At 41.4% G+C, this 26,114-nt stretch overlaps 2 protein-coding genes and 8 non-coding genes across 10 annotated transcripts; all 10 read right to left on the bottom strand.

Moving 5' to 3' along the window:
- Positions 1 to 633: 633 nt before the first annotated feature.
- LOC147864289 (uncharacterized) lies at positions 634 to 3,571 on the bottom strand. The gene is made up of 4 exons (XM_087320117.1): positions 3,122 to 3,571; positions 2,052 to 2,547; positions 1,716 to 1,945; positions 634 to 1,271 (listed from the first exon to the last, which is right to left on the bottom strand). Exons 2-4 carry the CDS (start codon positions 2,463 to 2,465, stop codon positions 1,046 to 1,048), a joined length of 870 nt encoding a protein of 289 aa, XP_087176243.1. The 5' UTR covers positions 2,466 to 2,547; positions 3,122 to 3,571; the 3' UTR covers positions 634 to 1,045.
- A 1,811-nt stretch (positions 3,572 to 5,382) lies between these two features.
- Positions 5,383 to 9,428, bottom strand: LOC147864288 (pentatricopeptide repeat-containing protein At5g27110-like). The gene is made up of 2 exons (XM_087320058.1): positions 9,266 to 9,428; positions 5,383 to 9,177 (listed from the first exon to the last, which is right to left on the bottom strand). Exons 1-2 carry the CDS (start codon positions 9,347 to 9,349, stop codon positions 6,154 to 6,156), a joined length of 3,108 nt encoding a protein of 1,035 aa, XP_087176184.1. The 5' UTR covers positions 9,350 to 9,428; the 3' UTR covers positions 5,383 to 6,153.
- Positions 9,429 to 11,110: 1,682 nt separating this feature from the next.
- Positions 11,111 to 11,183, bottom strand: TRNAK-UUU (transfer RNA lysine (anticodon UUU)). The gene has a single exon. It is a non-coding gene; the product is annotated as a tRNA-Lys (tRNA).
- Positions 11,184 to 11,969: 786 nt separating this feature from the next.
- On the bottom strand, positions 11,970 to 12,042 carry TRNAK-UUU (transfer RNA lysine (anticodon UUU)). Its single transcript has one exon. It is a non-coding gene; the product is annotated as a tRNA-Lys (tRNA).
- A 562-nt stretch (positions 12,043 to 12,604) lies between these two features.
- On the bottom strand, positions 12,605 to 12,678 carry TRNAK-UUU (transfer RNA lysine (anticodon UUU)). Its single transcript has one exon. It is a non-coding gene; the product is annotated as a tRNA-Lys (tRNA).
- Positions 12,679 to 16,175: 3,497 nt separating this feature from the next.
- TRNAK-UUU (transfer RNA lysine (anticodon UUU)) lies at positions 16,176 to 16,248 on the bottom strand. Its single transcript has one exon. It is a non-coding gene; the product is annotated as a tRNA-Lys (tRNA).
- A 1,136-nt stretch (positions 16,249 to 17,384) lies between these two features.
- Positions 17,385 to 17,457, bottom strand: TRNAK-UUU (transfer RNA lysine (anticodon UUU)). The gene has a single exon. It is a non-coding gene; the product is annotated as a tRNA-Lys (tRNA).
- Positions 17,458 to 18,252: 795 nt separating this feature from the next.
- TRNAK-UUU (transfer RNA lysine (anticodon UUU)) lies at positions 18,253 to 18,325 on the bottom strand. Its single transcript has one exon. It is a non-coding gene; the product is annotated as a tRNA-Lys (tRNA).
- Positions 18,326 to 20,037: 1,712 nt separating this feature from the next.
- TRNAK-UUU (transfer RNA lysine (anticodon UUU)) lies at positions 20,038 to 20,110 on the bottom strand. Its single transcript has one exon. It is a non-coding gene; the product is annotated as a tRNA-Lys (tRNA).
- Positions 20,111 to 20,430: 320 nt separating this feature from the next.
- On the bottom strand, positions 20,431 to 20,503 carry TRNAK-UUU (transfer RNA lysine (anticodon UUU)). The gene has a single exon. It is a non-coding gene; the product is annotated as a tRNA-Lys (tRNA).
- Positions 20,504 to 26,114: the final 5,611 nt, after the last annotated feature.

Below are 26,114 nucleotides of genomic sequence, written 5' to 3'. Positions count from 1 at the left end.
TTGATAATCCTTTTTATCAATTTCATCGACTTGGGCACGATTATCCAGCATGCAGCAGTATGCCAAATAGTGGCCATTAGAATCTGATTTTTATCTTCCATAGATTACCCAAAAAGAGAGTTAAGATAAATCATGATATTCATCTACAAGAAATGATGTGTTCACCGTACATTGTCATCTCGGGCTCATGTATAGTTCATGCACGACAGCTACACACCTATCTAGCATGCAAGCTTCAAACCAATTGTCTGATTTAATTATACTTCTCAAACTAGCACTCCACAAACTCAATCACTCCCATTGTCCATAATGGTTATGCACACCTGCATTCATTGAATGGAATCCATAAAGAAAGAAAAACTGAAACACAACTAGTTGAAACCATCTTAGTTATTGTGAGGATGGCAATACATTCTTTGCTAACACTGATTTTGGTGTAGAAAAACACAATTAAAATTGAAGTAATTACATTACTTGTGCAAGTAAATAAACTCTTGCAGTCCATTGACGGTCGCACACTTTTAAAAAAGATAAGAAGTCTAGATTCCAAGTATCTCTATCATGGAAATCACATCAAATCAAATCTCAAAAATAAAACCCACAATGAGGTTTCAGATGAGTCGCTAACTCCAGTTACAAAATCCCAATATCTTAAAGCTTCAAATTCCAGTTACAAAATCCCACTAAAGGTACAGTTTTAGCCATTATTTCAAATCCTACATATATTTATACAATCCTATTATTGGTGCTTAGCAATGCAAAGAAAGCATACAGGCTGCAATTCTGCAATTATGTAGTAGTTTCTAGCCACAGTTTATTACTCAAATTTAAACATTTTATAAATATGCACATACATATACATCCATGTAACACACATGAATGTATGCACACAAGGTCCTACAACACACATATAACTGTACGATACTAAGTTAACATCCTAATCCGAGTGCAAGGTGCAGCTTATGAATACATAAAATCCTATATCACATAGTCTGTTGCCCATAGACAAGGCTAATAAACCATTTGATATGATGATGGCCTATAATTACTGCACTTGAAGCTGCCTAGAGCACCACTTCTCACTAAAAAGCACTGGTTCTCTGTTTGGTGCATCACAACAGCCATATGTTACTGGTTCATCATCGATATGACGGCCATGTTCATTGTCTTGTAGTTCTTTTGTATCAAATCTGGATAAAACCTTGCTTGCAACCCTCACACCAACTTGCTCACAAGTTTCATCTTGCTGACATTCATCTTTCATAAAATTTCTGTAACCACAGAAATAGACAGATTAAACAAGATTAAAGGGATTCTTCATATTTCACTCAAGTTTTTCAAAAACTTACCATAGAGTTTTTCCACTCTAATCAACTGACTTGAGAATGAGGAAGAGAGTACATAAATTTCCTTGATATTTCACAAAGTTAAAAGGGTACTACTTTTCACTTAGAAGGGCATACTTCGATATTTCACACACTTGGAAGGGTATTACATTTCATTTAACACCCAATGTTAAAGGCATTTTCGAAACTATTTCTTACATGAATTTGAGCTCTTTCATACACTGAATGGTAAACATACGCTTTTCCAGCCTACTTAATTTATTCATGAAAGAAGAGCAAAATTAAGTAAACAATCAAATAATATTTACTCTCTTCTTTCAAACATTTAACAGTGAATATTAGGTTTTTCCACAGGAACCGATCTTTTACCTCCTTGGAGTTGGATGTTGCTTATTATTATCATCCTTCTTACGCCCATGCTTTCCTTTATGCCCTTGCTTCAAATTCTTCCTTGAATGTTTGTTCTTCGGTTTATTATTATTCACAGTATGTGAAACAATGGAAGACGGTGGCTCCCAAACACTTGGTGCCCATTTGACATGTAACTTGGGCCGAGCTCCAAAACCAAGCTCCTCATAGGCACCTCGCAATGCAGATTTCTGCTCCAATTTCAACACAAACAAGAAACAATTAGAATTTAAACAATGTTATACACAGCCTTCACAAATGAGAATTACAAAGAATTAGGTTCTGGAGGTGGCTTACATGTGGAGACACCAGATTCGGTGGGAGTTTTTGCATCAAATGCTCGGTGAAATCTTCTGAGTCTCCAGATTCTTTTTCACCCTTAGACACCACACAGTTGCCTTCAACAATACAGTTTCTTACAACAAACGTTGAGCTTGATAGTTGCTTAACAGGAGATTTCTCTGAAACAGACTTCTCTTTATCTAACTTCAACAGTTCAGATGTATTGAAGTCAATGAGTCTTTTTGGACTATGCATATTCTTTGGCTTCTTTTTCTTCTTCTTGTTCTTGCCTTGAATCGAAGGATCACATTCTGGAGGCCTTAATACCATACATTTAATTGACTCCACATCATGCGTACAATGTAATACACTGACAAGAGATACACTTTCCTGCCCTTCAGATAATCGGTTTGTTTCCTTCACATCCATGTTTAAAGACACAACCCAGGAACCAGATACCAGTCTCAATTGCTAATCTTGTAAATGAGATTTCCTTTACCTCTTGAGTTTCCTGAAGATTTGTGCAACAGAAAAATCCATTGATTTAATTTATATGACAGTTCACATCCTGACAAGTTTCTTTAATGTATTCATTATCTTCTCACACTTTCTCCTTTTCTTTAGAAATCTAGAAACTCTGTACAAAAAGTCAGTTTCCTCTACCGATTTTTTACCAATAATTTGGTACAGTAACATGGTCACTGTTTCTAAAATCTATCTAGAAAATTTATGCAAATTGTTGTCTGTCTAAAATTTGTACCAGATTATCATTTTTTCATGACCCAGGATGGCTTTGCATAGCATGATTAGTTTTTTGCAGATAATCTAAGCTTTTGACTCAAAGCATCGTATGAAAGGCTGATTTCCGCTCAACTAAACACACACATTTGTAAGAAAAGGTTCAATTTGCTCTTAAATTCGACTTACATATTTAGACAAAAACACCAGTTTCCTCTATAGAGTCTGTATCAAAACGTTATGCTAAACTTCAGTTTTCTCTAGAATTTGAGCTGTGGTCAGATTTGTTGTTAGCTTTTCATACTCTACAAAGAAGACCATGGAGTGATTATATATTTTGGGCATACCAGTGGAATGATAAAAAGGAATCCTACTAAGAATCGATGGTAGTTTCTTCACTTGGACTTGAAAGGACCGAGGTACTTGATGAAGATAGAAGCAGATTCGCGCGGAAGAAGACCATTACACCAGTGTATAGGCTGCATAATGAAGAAACATTTTGTATGCTCGCGGGCACAAGTGGCCCTGAACATACTTCGCGAAACGAAGAGAATACAGTGGCAAAAGCGTTACAGTCGTTCTGATCTCTCAGTGTTGTAGAGGTACAGAGATTGTAAGGGTTTTCTATATGGGGTTTCAGGTAACTAGTGGAGAAGCTTCTCTAGTGAGGCGCTTCCATAGCTATATATATATATATATACTCCGGTGCCAAATTTAGGTTCTGGGTTTCTCAGTGGTGAAGCTTCCATGGCTATTCTCTCTGCAGATTAGGGCTTTAGAGGGGTACTGAATACAAATATCTTGTGGCTTTTTTGGGTCTGAAGAGGACATAGAAAAAAAACAAAACATTATCCATTGGGCTCTCTCTCTCTCTCTCTCTCTCTCTCTCTCTCTCTCTCTCTCATCATTATCATCATGCCATGCCATGCCCATCCACATGCCATACCATGCCTTCATTCATTCATTCATTTTTTCTCATATGACCCATAATCGAATCGCATACATACATACATACATACATCTGTTGCATGAGCCCCGTTGACCACCATCACACATCTGCACGTGCACACCAACTCTTGCTCGTGATTCGTATCCGATGCACCCCATCCATGCTTCTTCCATCGTAATCGTGGTCCTACTTTTCGGTACGTGTCCCTTCTGACCCGATGTTCGGCCATGCTTCAACTTCCGAACAATTCTTGTGTCTGCATTCGATTCCCCCTCTCTCGCCATACTACCCCTCCATCTGACACTTTGCGAAACTTAATTGTATTATATGCCCATAGTTATCAATTGTACTCAGATGGCACATGATTTGTATTCAAAACAAGACATAGAAAGGCTCTTGTTATGAGATCGAACAAAGGACATAAAAAAATCCCTAGTAATTGTACGCGAATGTGAAATAGCTAAATGTCAAGTCAAGAAATCCTTGGCTTGACCATAATAAATAGTGAGGATTCGCAACCTGGTAACTTTGGTAGACCAACAAAGTTACATATTAATGATATAGCATATTTGCAACTCTTTTGGAGCTGGGTTGAAGTTTTTCCTATGTATTTGTCCCATGGGGAGTGCACTTAGAGCTCATTTAACATTTCTTCAACAACTATACCATGAAGCTTGGAGAAGTAACGTGAAGAGATGGGGAGCCAAGACCATGATTTCGACGGCAAGAGGGATCAAGTAGTCCTCAAAGGTAGAAGTTAGAACAATGTAGTCAAAAGAGTTCATGGAGGAAGAAAGTCTAGTTATACATTATGTTCAAATATTACGACCTATACAAGTGCATTAAAGCCCTAATTAAATGGACATGCACAATTGAGATTCTTGGGAGAGTAGAGAAAGATGAATGAAATCCCAACACAACAAACAAGCCAAAACAAAAGTGTTTGATGTCGATGGCTTTTCCTTAAAAGGTTATTGATATATGCATTTAAAATAGGAACTAACTCTTTGATTCCAAAAATACTCTTCCTTTTATTTACTTTTCCTCTACTAATAGCTAACTACAACATCGATTTTATTTTTCTTCTACCACATAGCCAACAATCTAGCATCCAAGTGTTATTGATTAGGAGGTTTAAAGGTTGAAGGTATAGCCATTTGATCTAGGGACAGCTAAAAAGTGGCATAAATATGTTAATGTGGACATATTATGCTAAGTGACGAGTAAAATAGTACACATATGGTGATAGACATACATAGAATAGTTGAGTAGAAAATAGTCCATCATTTCTCTTATGTGAAGTCTACATACATGTGGGATTTGTAGGTCTCCGAGTTCGCCTAGGGGGGATTGTGCCCTCATAGAAGATGGTACGTTTGGTTTGCTATGTTACGCATGGCTTTTGAGAAGATGTAGGAATATATTAAGAAGCAGATGATTGCATTAATTAGAAACATATTACAATAAATAATGCTAGTATTTCCTGAACAAAGCTAGGAAACTTTATCAAAATGTCCTTATGTTCATCACTAACATTAAGCGGTGTTGTAATGAGAGGAGTATGTTCAAAAGCATTGATCATTTCCACTTAGAGTTTTAACTTACAATAGAAGAGAGTATGTTTTAGGATAGATCTTGTCCAACTTTGTTAAAAAAATGTGTGCACGCATGCATCCTATGGTCACATTTGCGGAAGCTGAAAAACCTCGTTATGTTGAAGCCAAATGTTGTAATAGCATAGATGAACATGTTTAGAATTGCTTCTTTTGCATTTTGTAGCATAGAAAAAATATGTTTTGCAGTGATCATTTCCAGTTATCACATGCAATGTCTAAATATTGCGTGTCACCGAATGGATGTCGATATCACCAAAATGACTGAGTATTAGCATGTCTATTCCAAGTCCTCAAAATACCATATTCTAAAGAGCGAATTTATACTGATTTGTTATAATAATATCTGATCATATTAATCAAGACAAAACCTTGGCCTATTTTCAAACAAAGTCATACACGAACTGATAGTTGAATCATTAGCCTCATTCACTGCTTAATATTATGCATTTGTGTCTCCACTTTCATAGGATCTCAAGGATATCTTTGAATTCATGACACTCTAAACCTTTGTATAAAGCCTGAAATCATAGACCTATCTATGTCCATACAATCAATAGCCTTCCGCATCTTGTGCAACCACCATATAGGTGTGTCTATGATCATATGGGTTATCAACATGATAAACAAAGGTCTTTTTCCATAGCCCAATACTCTCTTGCCATAGGGCAGGCCATTCAACTCTTTCCTTCACACTTGGTTGCCATTTTGAACCTGCATGATGACAAATAATCTCTTGTCTAGTTATGTTTGCATTATTAAATGCAATCTCTGACATAATATTACTTCACCAATCTGAAACCATATCTTGAAGCTTTCATACTTTCATTTTTATTCTCCATGCTTCAATTTCATCAGCTTCTCTCTTCATGCCAGCAGCAGCATATATATTCCTCATGCACACATACGCAGCAATGCAGTTCTCGTCCAACTCTATTGATTGCCCAAAGGCCCATATCCCAAGTTCTACATTTATCCACTTACAACATGCACCCAAAAGACCTAGCAGTAGTGGAAGACGATCCACAGATGTAACCTTGCCAAGCATGGCCTTTGCCTTGTCAAAGTGTCCGGCACGCCCGAAAAGATCAACCATACACGCATAATGTTCTAATGTTGGAGCAAGATCATAGATGCTATGCATATCATCAAAAATGATCTGCCCCTCCTCTATTAAACCTGCATGACTACATGCATTGAGCAAGATAAGGAAAGTAGCAGAATCTGGCATAATACCATACGCCCTCATTTTTACTGGCAAGTCTAAAACCTTTCTAGCATGAACTAACTGGCCATATCCAGCCATTAAAGCATTCCAAGTGACAACATCACAGTGTGAAAGCTCATTAAACACTTCTTGTGCTTTTCCCATCACCCCACACTTGGCATACATATCTACCAATGCTGTACCTAGTAAAATATTTTTTCTCAGTAACCCTTGTTTTTCAACCTCAACATGTATGTTTTCTCCCATCTCAAGAGATCCTACAATGCCACAAACATTCAAGATGCAAGTGAAAGTCACTTCATCCGGTGCGATGCCCTCCCTTTGCATCTTCCTGTAGCATTTCAAAGCATCATCGGAAAAGCCATGTTGGGCATATGCTGCCACCAATGCATTCCAAGATACAGAATCTCGCACCAGAAGTTCTTGGAACAGTCCATGTGCCTTCTCTAGCAAACCACACTTAGCATACATGTCCATCAATGCAGTGCCAAGGATAAGGTTTGTTGCTAACAAGCCCCTCTTTCTCACCTCCGAATGTATGGTTTCCCCCATCAAAAGAGATCGTGTAGCTCCACAGGCTTTTAAAACACATGAAAACGTCACCGCGTCAGGGTGAACATCACCTTCTTCCTTCATTTTTTCAAAGTATTTTATCACATTATCACTATGCCCATGTTGGGCATAGCCAGTCAATAGTAAATTCCAGCACATAACATCCTTCACTGGAAGCTCTTCAAACACTTCTTGTGCTTTATTTAACATGCCACACTTGGCATACATGTCCATAAGTGCAGTGCCGACCACAATATTTTTCTCTATCAGACCCTGCTTCTTGACCAGCGCATGGACCTCTTCACCTATTTCAAGAGACCCTAAGCTTCCACAAACTTTTAAAATGCAGGTGAAGGTTACAGTATCTGAAGAGATGCCCTCATCTTGCATCTGTCTAAAACATCTCAAAGCTTCATCATCATGTCCATGCTTGGCATACCCAGAAATAAGTGCACTCCAAGCTACGCCGTCATGCACCGGAAGCTCTTCAAATACTTCCTGGGCTTTCTCCAGAGCACCACATTTGCCATACATATCCACTAACGCAGTGCCAAGCATGATATCCTTTGTGATTAATCCTTGCTTTCTTATCTTTGCACACATTTCCTCTCCCATTTCAAGGTTTCCTACAGATCCACAAGCTTTCAAGATGGAAATAGAGGTTCCTACATTTGGAGCAATACCCTCATCTTCCATCTGTTGGAAGCACTTCAAAGCTTCATTGCCCAATCCATTTTGGGCATAGCCACCCATAAGGGCATTCCAAGACACAACATCATGCACTGGTAGCTCTTCAAATACTTCTTGTGCTTTTTCCATCATATCACACTTGGCATACATATCGACCACTGCAGTGCCAAGCATGAGGTCTTTTTGCAATAGGCCTAGGTTTTTCACCTCGGCATGTATCTCTCTCCCCATATCGAGAGCCCCTATGCTTCCACAAGCTTTTAGAACAGATATAAACGTTAATGGATTTGCAAAAATACCCTCATCTCGCATCCTCTGGAAGCATTTTAAAGCTTCCTCGGCAAGATCACGTTGGGCATATCCGGCTATTAGTGCATTCCAAGACACAACATCTCTCTGTGGAAGCATTTCAAATGCTTTTCGTGCTTTTTCTAGCTCACCACACTTGGCATACATATCAACCAATGCTGTACCGAGCATAAAGTCCTTTCCCAATAGACCCAACTTGCTTACCTTTTCATATATCTCTTCTCCAACCTCAAGACATCCGACAGAAGCACAAGCTTTCAAGACCAGTGTGAAAGTGACCACAGTCGGAGCGATGCCTTCATTGTGCATCTCCCGGAAGCATTTCAAAGCTCCATGCCCGAGGTCATGTTGGGCATACCCACCAATAAGTGCATTCCAAGATACAACATCATGCACTGGAAGCTCTTTAAACACTTCTAGAGCTTTTCCTAGCATACCACATTTGGCATACATATCTATCAAAGTGTTTCCCAGCACGAGATCTTTTCGCAATAACCCTTGTTTGTTTATCTCTGCATGGATCACCTCCCCTATCTCAAGAGACCCTACACTACCACAAGCTTTCAATATACAGGTAAAGGTAACTTTATCCGGAAAAATACCCTCATCTTTCATTTGGTGAAAACATTCAATAGCTTCATTTCCAAGTCCACAATGGGCATATCCACCAATCAATGCATTCCAAGACACTACGTTACGCACCGGGAGCTCTTCGAAAAGCTCTCTCGCATTGCCATGTAAACCACACTTAGCATATGTGTTAAGCAAAGAAGTTGTCACATAGGTATCTTTTGGGATCAATCCTTTCCTCTGCATAGCTGCATGTAAGCCTCTTACCTTGGAAATGTCCTTCTCTTTTCCACATGATTTGATGTAATCTAAGAGGGAATTCCTATCTTTAAATGTTTTGAAATAAGGAACCTCCTCAGCTTTGTGTATCAAGAGGCTACGGAGGTTGAGAAGATTCAGATTTTCTCGAACCCAAGGTGGGTTATGCAGGTTATGGATCCATAAGGGGGTCTTGGTTTGTTTATGTATAAAATCAGGGCAATTCTCACTTCTCTGCGAAATACAAACAAAAAACAAAAAACCATTGAGAGTGAGGGGGAGGAGGAGGAGGAGGAGGAGGAGGAGTTAAAGAAGTGCATACCTTCTTGGTATTTCTGTCATCCCAGAATTGAGAAGGGTCTCTGAAAAGCTCCTGCCACAGAAGCTCTGTGGCTTTGCAGAACATTTGTTACAGCTATATGTGTCCTTCAGCTTGAATGCATCATCAGCATGATGACCTCCACCACCACCATGGTCCATCATCATCATCACCTTACCATTATGAATGAATGAATTGAGATACATACATACCCCTGAGTAGTACATTTCCCTTCCTTTTATTCAATTCATAGGCTTTTCATTATTTTCCCCACCATGCCCCTTAGAAATTAGAGGCCATTGGAAGCATGTGACTCGTAGGTTGGCTTTCTGATCCGGCGAGTTATATATGTGGTATGGTTAAGCAATTCAATTTCATGCTCACCCATGCATCATTCTCCTCCTTTTCTCATCATATCTGTGCCTCCTATATATATATATATATATATATATATACATATACATAGATAGATATATATCACTTCGTGTTGGAGGCATGAGTATTGTTGATTGACTCAAGAGCATTCGGGAAAATAGTGAAACTTCGAGCAATGGGGGGGTGTAGGTTTTTCGGAAAATTGCAAAGGATTTGATGAACCTGATAAGTATGGACGGGTTCCAATTTGTCATATGCATGCAAATCCAAAACTTACGAAGGCTACAAAAATGGCTACAACAATAGTGCTAGGTGTGAATGTTTCCCATAGTAAGAGCGCTTCATACAATCGTTGTGGGCGGACAAGAATACATCAGTTACATACACACACACACACACACACTCAAACATGAGTTAATGATGTACCAAGTAGAGTCTCTCTCTTTGGCCATGTGGTGTGACATTGGTTTCTCCTAGGGCGTAGCATTATATTCTGATGGTGAATCTATGCGAGAGAGACTCTCTCCTTATCTTCATGAGAGAAAAAGAGCATGCAAATATATGTAAGGAAACACGACCAACTTCTCATAAAAAACCTCGCCCACAATACAAGGTTGCTCAATATATGGATATTGTACAACAAGTCATAGTAAACCTCACTTACAAGACAAGGTTGCTCAATGTATGCATATTGTACAACAAATGCATGAAATGGGAAGTGAAGTTTGGGAAACCAAGAGATGCGTTGAACTTCTCGCCGTCTGTGGGAATCGAACACGCGACCACTTGGTTAAAAGCCACTCGTCAACAAGAAGAGGTTGCTCAATCTATTCATTTTTTACAATGAGTGCATTGAATCGAAAGTGAATTTGGGAAACCAAGAGATCGGTTGAACTTCTCGCCGTCTATGGGAATCGAAACACTACCACGTAGTTAAAAGCCATGCGCTCTTCTCGCCGAGCTAAGACGGCCATGAGGTGGTCCATTGGTTTCACCTAGGTTGTAAATTATATTATGATCTTGAATCTATGCAAAAGACACTGTCTCCTCATCTTCGAGAGACGAAAGGAGCATGCAACTCAAGGTAATTAAACACGACCAATTTCCCATACTAAACCTCACCAACAATTCTCGAAGAAAAGAGCATGCAACTCAAGGTAATTAAACACGACCTATTTCCCATACTAAACCTCACCAACAATTCATTTTTTCCAATGACTACATGGAATGGGAAGTGAAGTTTGTGAAACCAAGAGATGGGTTGAAGTTCTCGCCGTCTGTGGGAATCGAGACACACTCTTTCCTCATCTTTGAGATACGAAAAGATGATGTAAATCAATGGAATTAAACACGACCGACTTGTCATACAAAATCGTGCCCACAAGAAGAGGTTGCTCAATGTAGACATTTTGTACAACGAATGCATGGAATGGAAAGTTAAGTTTGGGAAACCTAGAGATGGGTTAAAGTTCTCGCCGTCTGTGGGAATCGAACCCACGACCACGTGGTTAAAAGCCACGCACTCTACCGGCTGAGCTAAGATGGCCATGAGGTGGTACATTGGTTTCTGCTAGGGAGTAGAATTGTATTATGACCGTGAATCTATGCGAGAGACACTCTCTCCTCATTTTCGGGAGAGGAAAAGAGCATGCAAATCAATGTTAATAAACACGACCGACTTGTCATACAAAATAGTGTCCACAAAAAGTGTTGCTCAATGTATACATTTTGTACAACGAATGCATGCAATGGGAAGTGAAGTTTGGGAAACCAAGAGATGGGTTGAACTTCTCGCCATCTGTGGGAATCGATCCCATGACCATGTCGTTAAAAGCCACGCACTCTACCGGCTGAGCTAAGTTGGCCATGAGGTGGTACATTGGTTTCTCCTAGGGTGTAGAATTATATTATGATCGTGAATCTATGCGAGAGACATTCTCTCCTCATCTTTGAGAGAGGAAAAGAGCATGCAACTAAAGGTAATGACTGCATAAAATGGGAAGTGAAGTTTGGGAAACCAAGAGATGGGTTGACCTTTTCACCGTCTGTGGGAATCAAACCGACGACCACGTGGTAAAAAGCCACGCACTCTACCGGTTGAGCTAAGACAACCTTGCGGTGTACATTACTTTCTCCTAGGGTATAGAATTATATTAAGATGGTGAATCTTCGAGATAGGAAAAGAGGATGCAAATCAATGTAATTAAACACGACCGACTTGTCATACAAAATTGGACCCACAAGAACAGGTTGCTCAATGTAGACATTTTGTACAACGAATGCATGGAATGGGAAGTGAAGTTTGGGAAATGAAGAGATGGTTTGAACTTCTCGCCGTCTGTGGGAATCGAACCCACGACCACGTGGTTAAAAGCCACGCGCTCTACCAGCTGAGCTAAGATGGCCATGAGGTGGTATATTGGTTTCTCCTAGAATGTAGAATTATATTATGATCATGAATCTATGCGAAAGACAATCTCTCCTCATTTTCGAGATAGGAAACGAGCATGCAAATCAATGTAAGTAAACATGACCGACTTGTCACACTCGATTGCGCCCACAAGAAGAGTTGCTCAATGTATAGATTATGTACAACGAATGCATGGAATGGGAAGTGATGTTTGTGAAACCAAGTGATGGGTTGAACTTCTCATCGTCTGTCGGAATCAAACACACTAGTACGCGTTTAAAAGCCACGTGCTCTACTGGCTAAGCTAAGACGGCCTTGCGGTACATTGTTTTGTCCTATGGTATAGCGTTATATTAAGATGGTGAATCTATACGAGACACTCTCTCTCCTCATCTTCGAGAGAGGAAAAGGGCATGCAAATCAATGTATTTAAACACGACTAACTTATCATACAAAATCGTGCCCACAAGAAGAGGTTGCTCAATGTATACATTTTGTACAACGAATGCATGGAATGGGAAGTGAAGTTTGGGAAAGCAAGAGATGGTTAAACTTCTCGCCTGTCTGTGGGAATCGAACCCATGACCACGTGGTTAAAAGCCATGTGCTCTACCGGCTGAGCTAAGATGGCCATGGGATGGTACATTGGTTACTCCTAGGGTGTAGAATTATATTATGATCATGAATCTATGCGAGAGACACTCTCTGCTCATCTTCGAGAGAGGAAAAGAACATGCAACTAAAGGTAATGACTGCATGGAATGGGAAGTAAAATTTGTGAAGCCAAGAGATAGGTTGAAATTCTCGCTATATGTGGGAATCGAACCCACGACCACGTGGTTAAAAGCCACGCGCTCTACAATCTGAGGTAAGATTACTTTCTCCTAGGGTATAGAATTATATTAAGATGGTGTCTGTATATGAGACACACTCTCTGCTCATCTTCGAGAGATGAAAAGAGCATGCAACTAAAGGTAATTAAACACGACTGACTTGTCGTACAAAATAGTGCCCAGAAGAAGAGGTTGCTCAATGTATACATTTTGTACAACGAATCCATGGAAGGGGAAGTGAAGTTTGGGAAAACAAGAGATGGTTGGACTTCTCGCGGTCTGTGCGAATCGAACCCATGACCACATGGTTAAAAGCCACAGGCTCTACCGACTGAGCTAAGACAGCCTTGCGGGACATTAGTTTCTCCTAGGGTATAGAATTATATTATGATGGTGAATCTATACGAGACACACTCTGTCCTCATCTTCGAGAGAGGAAAGGAGCATGCAAATCAATGCAATTAAACACGACCGACATGTCATACTAAATCGCGCCCACAAGAAGAGTTGCTCAATGTATACATTTTGTACAACGAATACATGGAATGGGAAGTGAAGTTTGGGAAACCAAGAGATGGGTTTAACTTCTCACTGTCTGTGGGAATCGAACCCATGACCACGTGGTTAAAAGCCATGTGCTCAACCAGCTGACCTAAGATGGCCTTGCGGTCATTTGTTTCTCCTAGGCTATAGAATTATATCAAGATGGCGAGTCTATACGAGACACACTCTCTTCCCATCTTCGAGAGAGGAAAAGAGCATATAAATCAATGTATTTAAACACGACCACCTTGTCATACAAAATCATGCCCACAAGAAGAGGTTTCTCAATGTATACATTTTGTACAACGAATCCATGGAATGGGAAGTGAAGTTTGGGAAACCAAGAGATGGGTTGAACTTGCAACCCATCAATGGGAAATGAGCATGCAACTAAAGGTAATTAAACACGACCAATTTCCCATAGTAAACCTCACCAAGAAGAAGAGGTTGCTCAATCTATTCATTTTTTCTAATTGAATGCATGGAGTGGGAAGTGCAGTTTCTGAAACCATGAGATTGGTTGAACTTCTTACTGTCTTGGGAATCGAAGTCACGACCATGTGGTTAAAAGCCACGCGCTCTAACGATTGAGCTAAGACAGCCTTGCGGTGTCTTGAAGATTTTCGATAATGGTGTGAAAATCACATAAAACGTACAAAATCGAGTATGAATCACATAAAACAATAATAGTGAAAATAACATTTTAAAGAAGTTTAATATCTAAGTACAAAATGATGGAGGTCTTCAAGAGCTTTCGAATGCACTTTATTACACGAGAAACGGACAACTAGATGTCAAGATACGAGGGTATAAAGTTTGTGAAAGGAAAAGAGAACACTGTGAGATATCCCACACAGGCACGACAAATATGGCTCTCATCATATATAAGGTAGAGCAAAAGCTATTATCTTTGTGTTTATGTGTGGAGCATAGTGAGGTCAAGGTAACTTGAACTAAGAGTGGAGGTGGCCCAGCCACTTGTAAAGGTTTTGGCCAACCAAAACCGGACCGGCAATAGAGCTGGTGATCCGTCGGCAGCTTGCAAAGCGATGGTGGCATACCGGCAACCGGTGATCTAACGGAACCGACATCTGATGGCGCACCGACATCCGGCGGTAATCGGCGAGGCAGCGGCCAACGGTAACCGACGGCATCCGGTGGCAACATGCGTCCGATGACTAGATAAATAAATAAATAAATAAATAAATATATAGACATATACAAGGAGGGCAAGTAAGGATTCAAACCTTGCACCTCCAAGTTTAGAGTCAATTGGCTTACCACTAAGCCAAGATATTTAGTTGAAATTATATTTCTATCATTGTACTCTTACATGTAAATTCTTATGCATGAGAGCTAAAATGAGTGACATGGTTATCATGCACCACATGTAATACACGAGCGCCAAATGGCAAACATGCATCATATGCATGGGGGCATCTATAGAAGGATGGATGAAAATGTATTATGGATCCATGTATGAACTAAGAAATTAAGGAGAAGAAAATTGATTGATGTTATATCTTGTTTCTTAAATCAAGAGTTAAAATCTTAATCTCAATATCTCTCTCTTGACCATATCAATCTTTCTCAATCTAAAATAAAGCGTTCTATCTTTTCTCAATCTTTCTCTCTCTCAATCTATCTTAAATACTTTCTCGCTAAGCTTGGTGCGAACTTCGATCCTTCCTATCAAGAACCCCGACGGTTCTGTCTCGCGATTCGCGCCTAGTGATGGATCTTCACGACAGTGGTACATTAGTTTTTCCTAGGGTATAGAATTATATCAGGATGATGAATCTATACGAGATACACTCTCTCCTCATCTTTGAGAGAGGAAAATAGGATGCAAATCAATGTAATTAAACACGACCGACTTGTCATACAAAATCGTGCCCACAAGAAGAGGTTGCTCAATGTAGACATTTTGTACAACGAATACATGGAATGGGAAGTGAAGTTTGGGAAACTGAGATATGCGTTGAAGTTCTCCCCGTTGTTGCGATTCGAACCCACGACCACGTAGTTAAAAGCCACGCGCTCTACTGGCTGAGTTAGGATGGCCATGAGGTCATACATTGGTTTCTCCTTTCTCCTAGGGTGTAGAATTATATTATGATCGTGAATCTATGCCAGCAACACTGTGTCCTCATCTACTCAAGGTAATTAAACACGACCAATTTCCCATACTAAACCTCACCAACAAGAAGAGGTTGCTCAATCTATTCATTTTTTCCAATGACTACATGGAATGGGAAGTGAAGTTTGTGAAACCAAGACATGGGTTGAACTCCTCACCGTCTGTGGAAATTGAACCCACGACCACGTGGTTAAAAACTAAGCGCTCTACCGGCTGAACCAAGATGGCCTTGAGGTATGTTAGTTTCTCCTAGGGTATAGAATTGTATCAAGATGGTGAATCTATACGAGACATAGTCTGCATGCAAATCAATGTATTTAAAGACGACCAACTTGTCATACAAAATCATACCCACAAGAAGAGGTTGCTCAATGTATACATTTTGTACAACGAATGGATGGTATGAGAAATGAAGTTTGGGAAAGCAAGCGATGGTTGAACTTCTCACCGTCTGTGGGAATCGAACCCAGGACCACGTGTTTAAAAGCCACGTGTTCTATCGACGTGTCTCTCTCCTCATCTTCGAGAGACGAAAAGAGCATGCAACTAAAGGTAATGATTGCATGGAATGGGAAGGGAAATTTATGAAACCAAGAGATGGGTTGAACTTCTCGCCGTCTGTGGGAATTGAACCCACGACCACGTGGTTAAAAGCCACACGCTCTACTGGCTGAGCTAAGACAGCCTTGCGGCCTTGCGGTACATGACTACAGTGGCGAAAGTACGTGAGCCGGAGAGCTACACAGAAGCGGCAAAGGACGCAAATTGGCGTGCCGCTATGGAGGAAGAAATGCGGGCACTTGATGTCAACGAGACATGGGACCTAGTTGACCCTCCCCGTCATTGTAAACCGATCAGATGCAAGTGGGTGTACAAGGTAAAGTACAACGCCGACGGTTTAGTTAACCGGTACAAGGCCCGGTTAGTGGCGAAGGGATACGCGCAGACCCACGGAATCGACTACGACGAGACCTTCGCTGCTGTAGCTAAGATAACGACGGTTTGTGTGGTGCTGGCGGTTGCTGCAGCAAGAGGGTGGCATCTTCACTAGATGGATGTGAAGAATGCGTTTCTTCAGGGTGATCTTGAAGAAGAAGACTTTATGACTCTGCCCCTAGGTTTTCAATTGGAGATGAACAAGTCGGCGGTATGCCGGTTGAAGAAGTCGTTGTACGGCCTGAAGCAAGCCCCTCGAGCTTGGAATGCGAAGATCACGCACCAGTTGCGTAAGATGGGGTTTACGGCCTCCAAGTCCGACTCTTCGTTGTTCATCCGGCAAGGCTCAGTCGGTCCGGTATGTATCCTGCTGTATGTTGATGATTTAGTCATCACTGGACCGGGTCTTCCAAAAGTCAACCGCGTCAAGTCCCAGTTGTCGGACACATTTGAGATGAAGGACTTGGGGGACCTTCCTTATTTTCTTGGGATCGAGGTGATCCGAACCCCCGACGGCATATTGCTCTCACAACGACATTACTGGAACCAGAAGCTTCGTCCCAACTCCGGACCGGCCTGCAACAAGAAACAGTTCCGAAAAATTGTCGGAAGCCTTATTTACTTGACTATCACGCGGCCCGACATCAGCTATCCGGTCGGAATGATAAGTCAGTTCATGCAGAAGATGGTGAATCGATTCGAGACAGACTCTCTCCTCATCCTTGAGAGAGGAAAAGAGGATGCAAATCAATATAATTAAACACGACCGACTTGTCATACAAAATCGTGCCCACAAGAAGAGGTTGTTCAATGTAGACATTTTGTACAACGAATGCATGGAATGGAAAGTTAAGTTTGGGAAACCAAGAGATGGGTTAAAGCTCTCGCCGTCTGTGGGAATCGAACCCACAACCACGTGGTTAAAAGCCACGCGCTCTACCAGCTGAGCTAAGATGGCCATGAGGTGGTACATTGGTTTCTCCTAGGGAGTAGAATTGTATGATGACCGGGAATCTATGCGAGAGACACTCTCTCCTCATTTTTGGGAGAGGAAAAGAGCATGCAAATGAATGTTATTAAGCACGACCGACTTGTCATACAAAATAGTGTCCACAAAAAGTGTTGCTCAATGTATACATTTTGTACAACGAATGTATGCAATGGGAAGTGAAGTTTGGGAAACCAAGAGATGGTTGAATTTCTCGCCGTCTGTGGGAATTGAACCCATGACCATGTGGTTAAAAACCAGGCGCTCTACCGGCTGAGTTAGGATGGCCATGAGATGGTACGGGTGTAGAATTATATTATGATCGTGAATCTATGCGAGAGAAACTCTCTCCTCATCTTCGAGAGAGGAAAAGAACATGCAACTAAAGATAATGACTGCATGGAATGGGAAGTAAAATTTGGGAAACCAAGAGAGGGTTGAACTTCTCGCCGTCTGTGGGAATCGAACCCACAACCACGTGGTTAAAAGGCACACGCTCTACAAGCTGAGGTTAGACGGCCTTATGGTATACATTACTTTCTCCTAAAGTATAGAATTATATTACAAAGGTGTCTCTATATGAGACACACTCTCTCCTCATGTTCGAGAGAGGAAAAGAGCATACAACTCAAGGTAATTAAACAAGACCGACTTGTCATACAAAATAGTGCCTACTAGAAGAGGTAGCTCAATGTATACATTTTGTACAACGAATGCATGCAATGGGAAGTGAAGTTTGGGAAAGCAAGAGATGGTTGGACTTCTCGCCATCGGTGGGAATCAAACCCATGACCACGTGGTTAAAAGCCACTTGCTCTACCGATTGAGCGAAGACGGCCACTTGCTCTACCGATTGAGCGAAGACGGCCTTGCGGTACATTAGTTTCTCCTAGGGTATAAAATTATATTACGATGGTGAATCTATAGGAGACACACTCTCTCCTCATCTTCGAGAGAGGAAAAGAGCATGCAAATCAATGTAATTAAACACGACCGGCTTGTTATACTAAATCGCGCCCACAAGAAGAGTTGCTCAATGTATACATTTTGTACAACGAATGCATGGAATGGGAAGGAAGTTTGGGAAACCAAGAGATGGGTTTAACTTCTGACCGTATGTGGGAATCGAACCCATGACCACGTAGTTTAAAGCCCCGCGCTGTTCCGACTGACCTAAGATGGCCTTGCGGTATATTAGTTTCTCCTGGGCTATAGAATTATATCAAAATGTTGAGTCTATATGAGACACACTATCTTCTCATTTTCGAGAAAGGAAAAGAGCAGGCAAATGAATGTATTTAACCATGACCACCTTGTCATACAAAATCATGCCCACAAGAAGAGGCTACTCAATGTATACATTTTGTACAACGAATCTATGGAATGGAAAGTGAAGTTTGGGAAACCAAGAGATGGGTCGAACTTGCAACCCATCAATGGGAAATGAGCATGCAACTAAAGCTAATTAAACACGACCAATTTCCCATAGTAAACCTCACCAACAAGAAGACGTTGCTCAATCTGAAACCATGAGATTGGTTAAACTTCTCGCCGTATGTGGGAATCGAACTCACGAATATGTGGTTGAAAGCCACGCGGTCTACGGACTGAGCTAAGACAGCCTTGTGGCACATTAGTTTCTCTAGTGCATAAAATTATATCATGATGATAAATCTATATGAGAAACTCTCTCTCCTTATCTTTGAGAGAGGAAACTAGGATGCAAATCAATGTAATTAAGCACGACTGACTTGTCATACAAAATTGTGCCCACAAGAAGAGGTTGCTCAATGTAGACATTTTTTACAACGTATGCATGGAATGGGAAGTGAAGTTTGGGAAACCGAGATATGTGTTGAAGTTCTCCCTGTCATTGGGAATCGAACCCACGACCACGTGGTTAAAAATCACGCGCTCTACCGGCTGAGTTAGGATGGCCATGAGATTGTACATTGGTTTCTGCTAGGGTGTAGAATTATAATATGATTGTAAATCTATGCGAGCGACATTGTGTCCTTATCTTCGAGAGAGGAAAAGAGCATGCAACTCAAGGTAATTAAACACGACCAATTTCCCATACTAAACCTCACCAACAAGAAGAGGTTGTTCAATGTAGACTTTTTGTAGAAGGAATGCATGAAATGGGAAGTGAAGTTTGGGAAACCAAGACATGAGTTGAAGTTCTCGCCGTCTGTGGGAATCAAACCCACAACCACGTGGTTAGCCACGCGCTCGACCGGTTGAGCTAAAAAGGCCTTAGGGTGTTTCTCCTAGGTATAGGATTATATTAAGATGGTGAATCTTCGAGAGAGGAAAAGAGGATGCAAATCAATGTAACGACCGATTTGTCATACAAAATCATGCCCACAAGAAGAGGTTGCTCAATGTAGACATTTTGTACAACGAATGCATGGAATGGGAAGTAAAGTTTGGGATTTGTCATACAAAATCATGCCCACAAGAAGAGGTTGCTCAATGTAGACATTTTGTACAACGAATGCATGGAATGGGAAGTAAAGTTTGGGAAACAAACAAATGGTTTGAACATCTCGCCGTCTGTGGGAATCGAACCCACGACCACGTGGTTAAAAGCCACACGCTCTACCAGCTGAGCAAAGATGGCCATGAGGTGGCATATTGGTTTCTCCTAGGATGTAGAATTATATTATGATCATGAATCTATGCGAGAGACACTCTCCCCTCATTTTCGAGAGAGGAAAAGGGCATGCAATTCAAGGTAATTAAACACGACCGACTTGTTATACTAAACCTCACCAACAAGAAGAGTTTGCTGAATCTATTCATTTTTTACAATGACTGACTTGTCATACTAAACGTCACCAACAAGAATAGGTTGCTCAATCTAGTCATTTTTCATTTTTTCGAATGACTGCATGGAATGGGAAGTGAAGTTGGGGAAACCAAGAGATGGGTTGAAGTTGTCGACAGCTGTGGGAATCGAACCCACGACCACGTAGTTAAAAGCCACGTGCTCTACCGACTGAGCCAAGATGTCCTTGCAGTACAATAGTTTCTTCTAGGGTATAGAATTTTATCAAGATGGTGAATCTCTACAAGACACATTCTATCCTCATTTTCGAGAGAGGAAAAGAGCAAGCAAAGCAATGTAATTAGACACAACAGAGATGTGATACAAAATCGTGCCCACAAGAAGAGCTCGCGCAATGTATACATTTTGTACAACGAATGCATGGAATGGGAAGTGAAGTTTAGGAAACCAAGAGATTGGTTGAACTTGCAACCCATAAATGGGGAAGAGCATGTAACTAAAGGTAATTAAACATGACCAATTTCCGATCCTAAACCTCACCAACAAGAAGAGGTTGCTTAATCTATTCATTTTTTCCAATGACTGCATGGAATGGGAGGTGAAGTTTCTGAAAACAAGAGATGTGTTTAACTGCTAGCCGTCTGTGGGAATCAAACACACGACCACCTGGTCAAAATCCACGCGCTCTACCGGCTGAGCTAAGACAGCCTTGCGGAACATTAGTTTCTCGTAGGGTACAGAATTATATCAAGATGGTGAATCTATCTGACACACTCTCTCCTCATCTTCGAGACATAAAAAGAGGATGCAAATCAATGTAATTAAACACGACCGACTTGTCATTCAAAATCATGCCCACAGGAAGAGGTTGCTCAATGTAGACTTTTTGTACAACAATGTAGACTTTTTGTACAACGAATGCATGGAATGGGAAGTGAAGTTTGAGAAACCAAGAGATGGGTTGAACTTCTCGCTGTTTGTGGGAATCGAACACACGACCACGTGATTAAAATCTACGCGCTCTACCGGCTGAGCTGAGACGGCCATCCGGTACATTAGTTTCTCCTACGATATAGAATTATATCAACATGGTGAATCTATAGGAGACACACTCTCACCTCATCTTTTGAGAGAGGAAAAGAGCATGCAAATCAATGTAATTAAACATGACCGACTTGTCATACTAAATCGTGCCCACAAGAAGAGTTGCTCAATGTATACATTTTGTACAATGAATGCATGCAATGGGAAGTGAAGTTTGGGAAACCAAGAGATGGGTTGAAATTTGTAGAAAGTAGCGTGCGGAAGTAGGTATGAAGACAGATCAGAAGGAAGAAAACTCAGGTTTAATGGAGAGCTTGAGCTTACGCAGTATACGCGGGAGAGACAGAGAGAGTGAGAGAGAACACAAGAACTATATTCAACAACCAAACAAAATCTCGATTCACTACTCTATACATACGTGTGTTCCATGAACACTTTTATACAAGTCCTCGAAGGACTGACTGAAGTACTGATAGTACTTCAAGGCTCATTAAGAGCTCCTACACTAACTCCCAAATATATTCCTCATGAAATATCTTTCCTAACGGCCTCCCGGTTTACGCACTCGGCCTAACAGATCGGTCCCAACCGATCCAGTCCTCGGCTTCTTCAGCCGATCCGGCCGATGTTGAGCTTGTCTCTCAACACTCCCCCTCAAGCTCAACTCGAGGCTCGTCGGGATCCTTGGGCTCACAGCTCCGGTTCCTCCTGGCTTCACGCCTCGCTCGCGCTCCTCGACCTGTTCGACTCCGCGCGCTTCGACCCTATCGGTCGGCTTGTCTTCTCATGTGGCCCTCATCAGCTCTTCTGCTGTTGCGGTGTTGACGCTTCTTCTGCTGCCTTTTCTTCCGCTTGGGCCTCGGTTGATTCAGCGTGTCTGAATCAAACATCCGTACCGACTCGGCTACCTCCGATCGGTTTTCGCTCTCGTCCGAGTTGGCTGTCTCCAACTCATCTTCAGTCATCTCGCCCTCGGTGGCGTCATCTTCCCCATGCGTGGTTGGCTTTGGCTCTCTCTTTCGGTTGCTCCCCTTCTGTCCTCTTTCGAACTTTTCCGCGGGTCCGCCCTCAGCTTCTTCAGCCGGTCCGAAGTCGAACTCGACAACCGAGTCAACCGACTAGGTGGTGTCGCGGTCTCCGCTCCTTTCCTACTGCCTTGCTTGGTCGTTCGGGACTGTTCTGCCCCTCAAGTTTGGCACGTCGAGGTGACGCAACTCGAGCGCACCTGAGAATTACCGCAACTTGTCCAGACCAAGAGGCTTGGTGAAGATGTCGGCAGTCTGCCGATCCGTCGGAACGTACTGAAGTTTGACTTCACCGGAAAGGACACGCTCACGGACGAAATGGTAATGCACCTCAATGTGCTTGGTCCGGGCGTGGAAAACAGGGTTTTTCGCGAGCTGGATGCCGCTGAGGTTGTCGCAGTAGATCGTCGTCGGATCTCACACCTCCTCTTGCAGGTCCCTAAGTAGCCGCTTCAACCATATGGCTTCGCATGTCGCGACAACTGCTCCTCGGTTGTTATGTACACATAACGTTGGTGAGGGTAGGTCACTAATATTTACATTAGTGAAGGGTATGTTCACTATTATTAAAAAGGGGACTAATGATTGGATAGAATGAATGATATGTGCATGCACTATCATGATTTAGACAACCAATGAATAGAGAGCCTTTTAGAAAGGCACATCTATTCAAGGGGCCTAGGAAAAGGTATAAATATGAGGCTTAGCTACCCTCATAGGGATCATCACGTCGGAAGGCTGCTGTCGTAGACACCGGTGGTGCGGGCTAGGCTTTCGTCTCGACGATCGTGTTTATCTCTTCCAAGGTATTAGTCATCCTAATATCCGGCGGTATGGGACGTCGGTGGTAGGTTGGCTATGTCTAGATCATAGCTCGGGGGTGGTCGGGTGGAACGGGTTCTTCTATCCAATCTATTTTCTTCCTTTTTACTTGATTTGGTCTATTGATTAGTAATAGACTCTTAACAGTGGTATCAGAGCTTTTACTAACAATTTTTTTGTTGTTTTGATGTTTTTTGCGTGTGAGCGAGGGGGATCTAACAAGGCTCGTCATGCTCTTCTCAGGATCAAAACAACACTCTAAACCCGGTATTCTTCTTTTTTGATCTCTTCTCCTTTTCTATTATGCGTTCTTTATGGTCGAATCAAATTGGTATTACGTTTTATTCTCTTTCTTTCTACCTCCTACTACGCTACGATTTTACTTATTATTATGCATCGGGCCGAGCGTGTTTGCACTAATCGCACACGCTCAACTCATGGCCTTTTGCATATTGCGATATATATCCCACTCTCTCCTCTCTTGAACTCTTACGATAATAATTATTCTTGTGCATTGGGTCGAGCGTGTTTGCTCTAATCGCACACGCTTATCTCATGGCCGTTTTGCATATGATGTTGAGTATACCACTCTTCCCCTCTATTGAGCCATCACTTGGCCGATTCTAAGGGATGATGTGGCCTTGACGAGGTGTATGTTGCCTACCTATGCCACTCTACTCTCTATTAAGCCATCAATTGGCCGATTCTATGGGATGTTGTGGCCTTGACAAGGTATATGTAGCTTACATATGCCACTTTCCTTTTTAATTAGCCATCAATTGGCCGATTCTAAGGGATGATGTGGCCTTGACGAGGTATATGTCACTTACCTATGCCACTTTCCTCTTTAATTAGCCATTACTTGGCCGATTCTAGGGATATGTGGTGGTCTTGAGGAGGTGCATGTCAACTACCCTAGGGTTTCGTATCTTAGGGCATGTTTGATTCCATACACCTAATTGTTGATTATTCTAATTAAATTTTAATTTCATAAGTATTGTTTCACTTATATGATTTTCTAGTAATTATTATTTATCCGCCCACAATTAACTCTCCTTTTTCCACTTCCTTTTCATGTATAAAGTATTTACATCGTTTATTTTTAATGTAACCTTTACGTGTAGACTATTTTTTTCGTATAGAGTGGCTTGTTGAACGATTTTTTTTCAACAGGTCATCTAGGTTTAACTCTTATCATCAAGCCTTAGAAAACGAGTAAAACCATATGAGTTCCCTTATTGATGTTTTACTCATGGATTTGAGTATTACATCTTTGCGCACAACACCGTCATCACTTGTATCAATTTGTGGCTTATGTCACAATTGTGCAAGTTATAACAATCATATTGGGATGTATATGTGCATACCTTGCACTTCCCATTTATTTGTGACATTGTTTTTTTCGTAGGTAACACATGGGTTCTTTTTTTTTTACCCTTGTTTTCGTCACTACTTAACTCTTATGAGTAGTGCCTTATTTTATCATTTTATCATCACGTTTGCTTATTGCTCGCAAGACTAGAATATTACTTGTGAGTGCACTTGTTTTTTCACGTAATACACTTTCTCGACCATATAATACATAATGGGTTGGCATTAATATAAGGCTATCTAGGAAATTTCATTGATGGAAGAACCATGGTTGAGCCTCGGGGAGCCACCATGATTACTCAAGATAGAGATCCGAGAAATACATCTTAGCTATGTTTTCCCCCATGGTTTTTAAAACACCATAGTGTTACCATAGTTATCGGATCTCGAATCACATCTCATATGTCTAGAGGGGTAAAGACATGAGATACTTTCTTGGATAAAGTTCTTTCAATCAAAATTTCAAGCATTCATTTTGCTTGTGTATTTTCTGAACCTCCTTATTTTATTGCATACCCACAGCGTGCATCATGGAACAAGTTTTGAACGCAGTTGGAACGATCTCTCCAAATGAGACCTCTCAACCCCAATCCGCATCTCGCACACAAGCTGAGATCACTATTGAGCAATTGCTCACTACTACCTTGAATCAATTGGCCGAAATGAGACAGGCCAATATGGCATTGGAAAAGAAATTCCAAGAATTAACTATTGAGTCCAAGAAAGAAGGTGAACCTTCCTTCGTAGTCACGCCTTTCAAGGGAGATAAGAAAGAAAGAACCGAGGAGGCCATTAGCACTTGGCTTGGTCGTTGGGAGTCTCATTTTGAGCTTCATCCCAAGCCCGATGCAGTAAAAATTGGTTATGTCGGTCGTGAGTTAGGTGGCCGAGCTGCTGCTTGGTGGCGTGGCCTAAGGACCGCAAAAAACTTACCCACAACTTGGGAAGGTTTCGTTGATGTTTTTAAGAAACAGTTCTTGCAACCACCTTCTCAAACCGAACAAGCGCAACACTTGCTCACATTGTCTAGTAAGCCATTTACCTCTCTCGAGGATTATGTGCATCACGCTCGGACCCAGATCCAAAAATCGGGACTTACGGGTGAGAAATGGTTTGTCGCTTGTTTTTTGAATGGTATTCCCAATGGGGATTATCATTGGATTGTCCATGACAAGGACCCCACAACTTTTGAGGAAGCCGTCAACATTGTGCTGCGATACCATAGGACTTCCAAGAAAGACCACAATAAACCTGAGTTCGCCAAAACTCCGAATGTCAAGTTCATTGGGAAACGTAAGCAATCCAGTGACACTCTTGACCGCGACTCAAAGAAACCGAACCTCTTCTGTGCATATTGCAAGAAGCGGGGCCACACAAAGGATACCTGTCGTCGTCTTGAGAGGAAGTCAATGAACACCCCTCCTCAAGACAAATCTACGAGTCACACAGGTGAGTCTTTTGATATTGTTGAAGTTCATACCAATCACTTAAGTTTATGTGAATGCACTTTTCCTTCACATTTACTTGGACCTAATGATTTACTCCGAGCAGTCGGATATATCAATGGAACACAA

Source organism: Azolla caroliniana, unplaced genomic scaffold, assembly GCF_043228905.1.
Source record: "Azolla caroliniana isolate FFs.n. ecotype wild unplaced genomic scaffold, voAzoCaro1.0.p SCAF_5, whole genome shotgun sequence".
Classification (NCBI taxonomy): domain Eukaryota; kingdom Viridiplantae; phylum Streptophyta; class Polypodiopsida; order Salviniales; family Salviniaceae; genus Azolla; species Azolla caroliniana.
The sequence above is the reverse complement of the archived record's forward strand: the minus strand, read 5'-3'. Positions and strand labels throughout refer to the sequence as shown.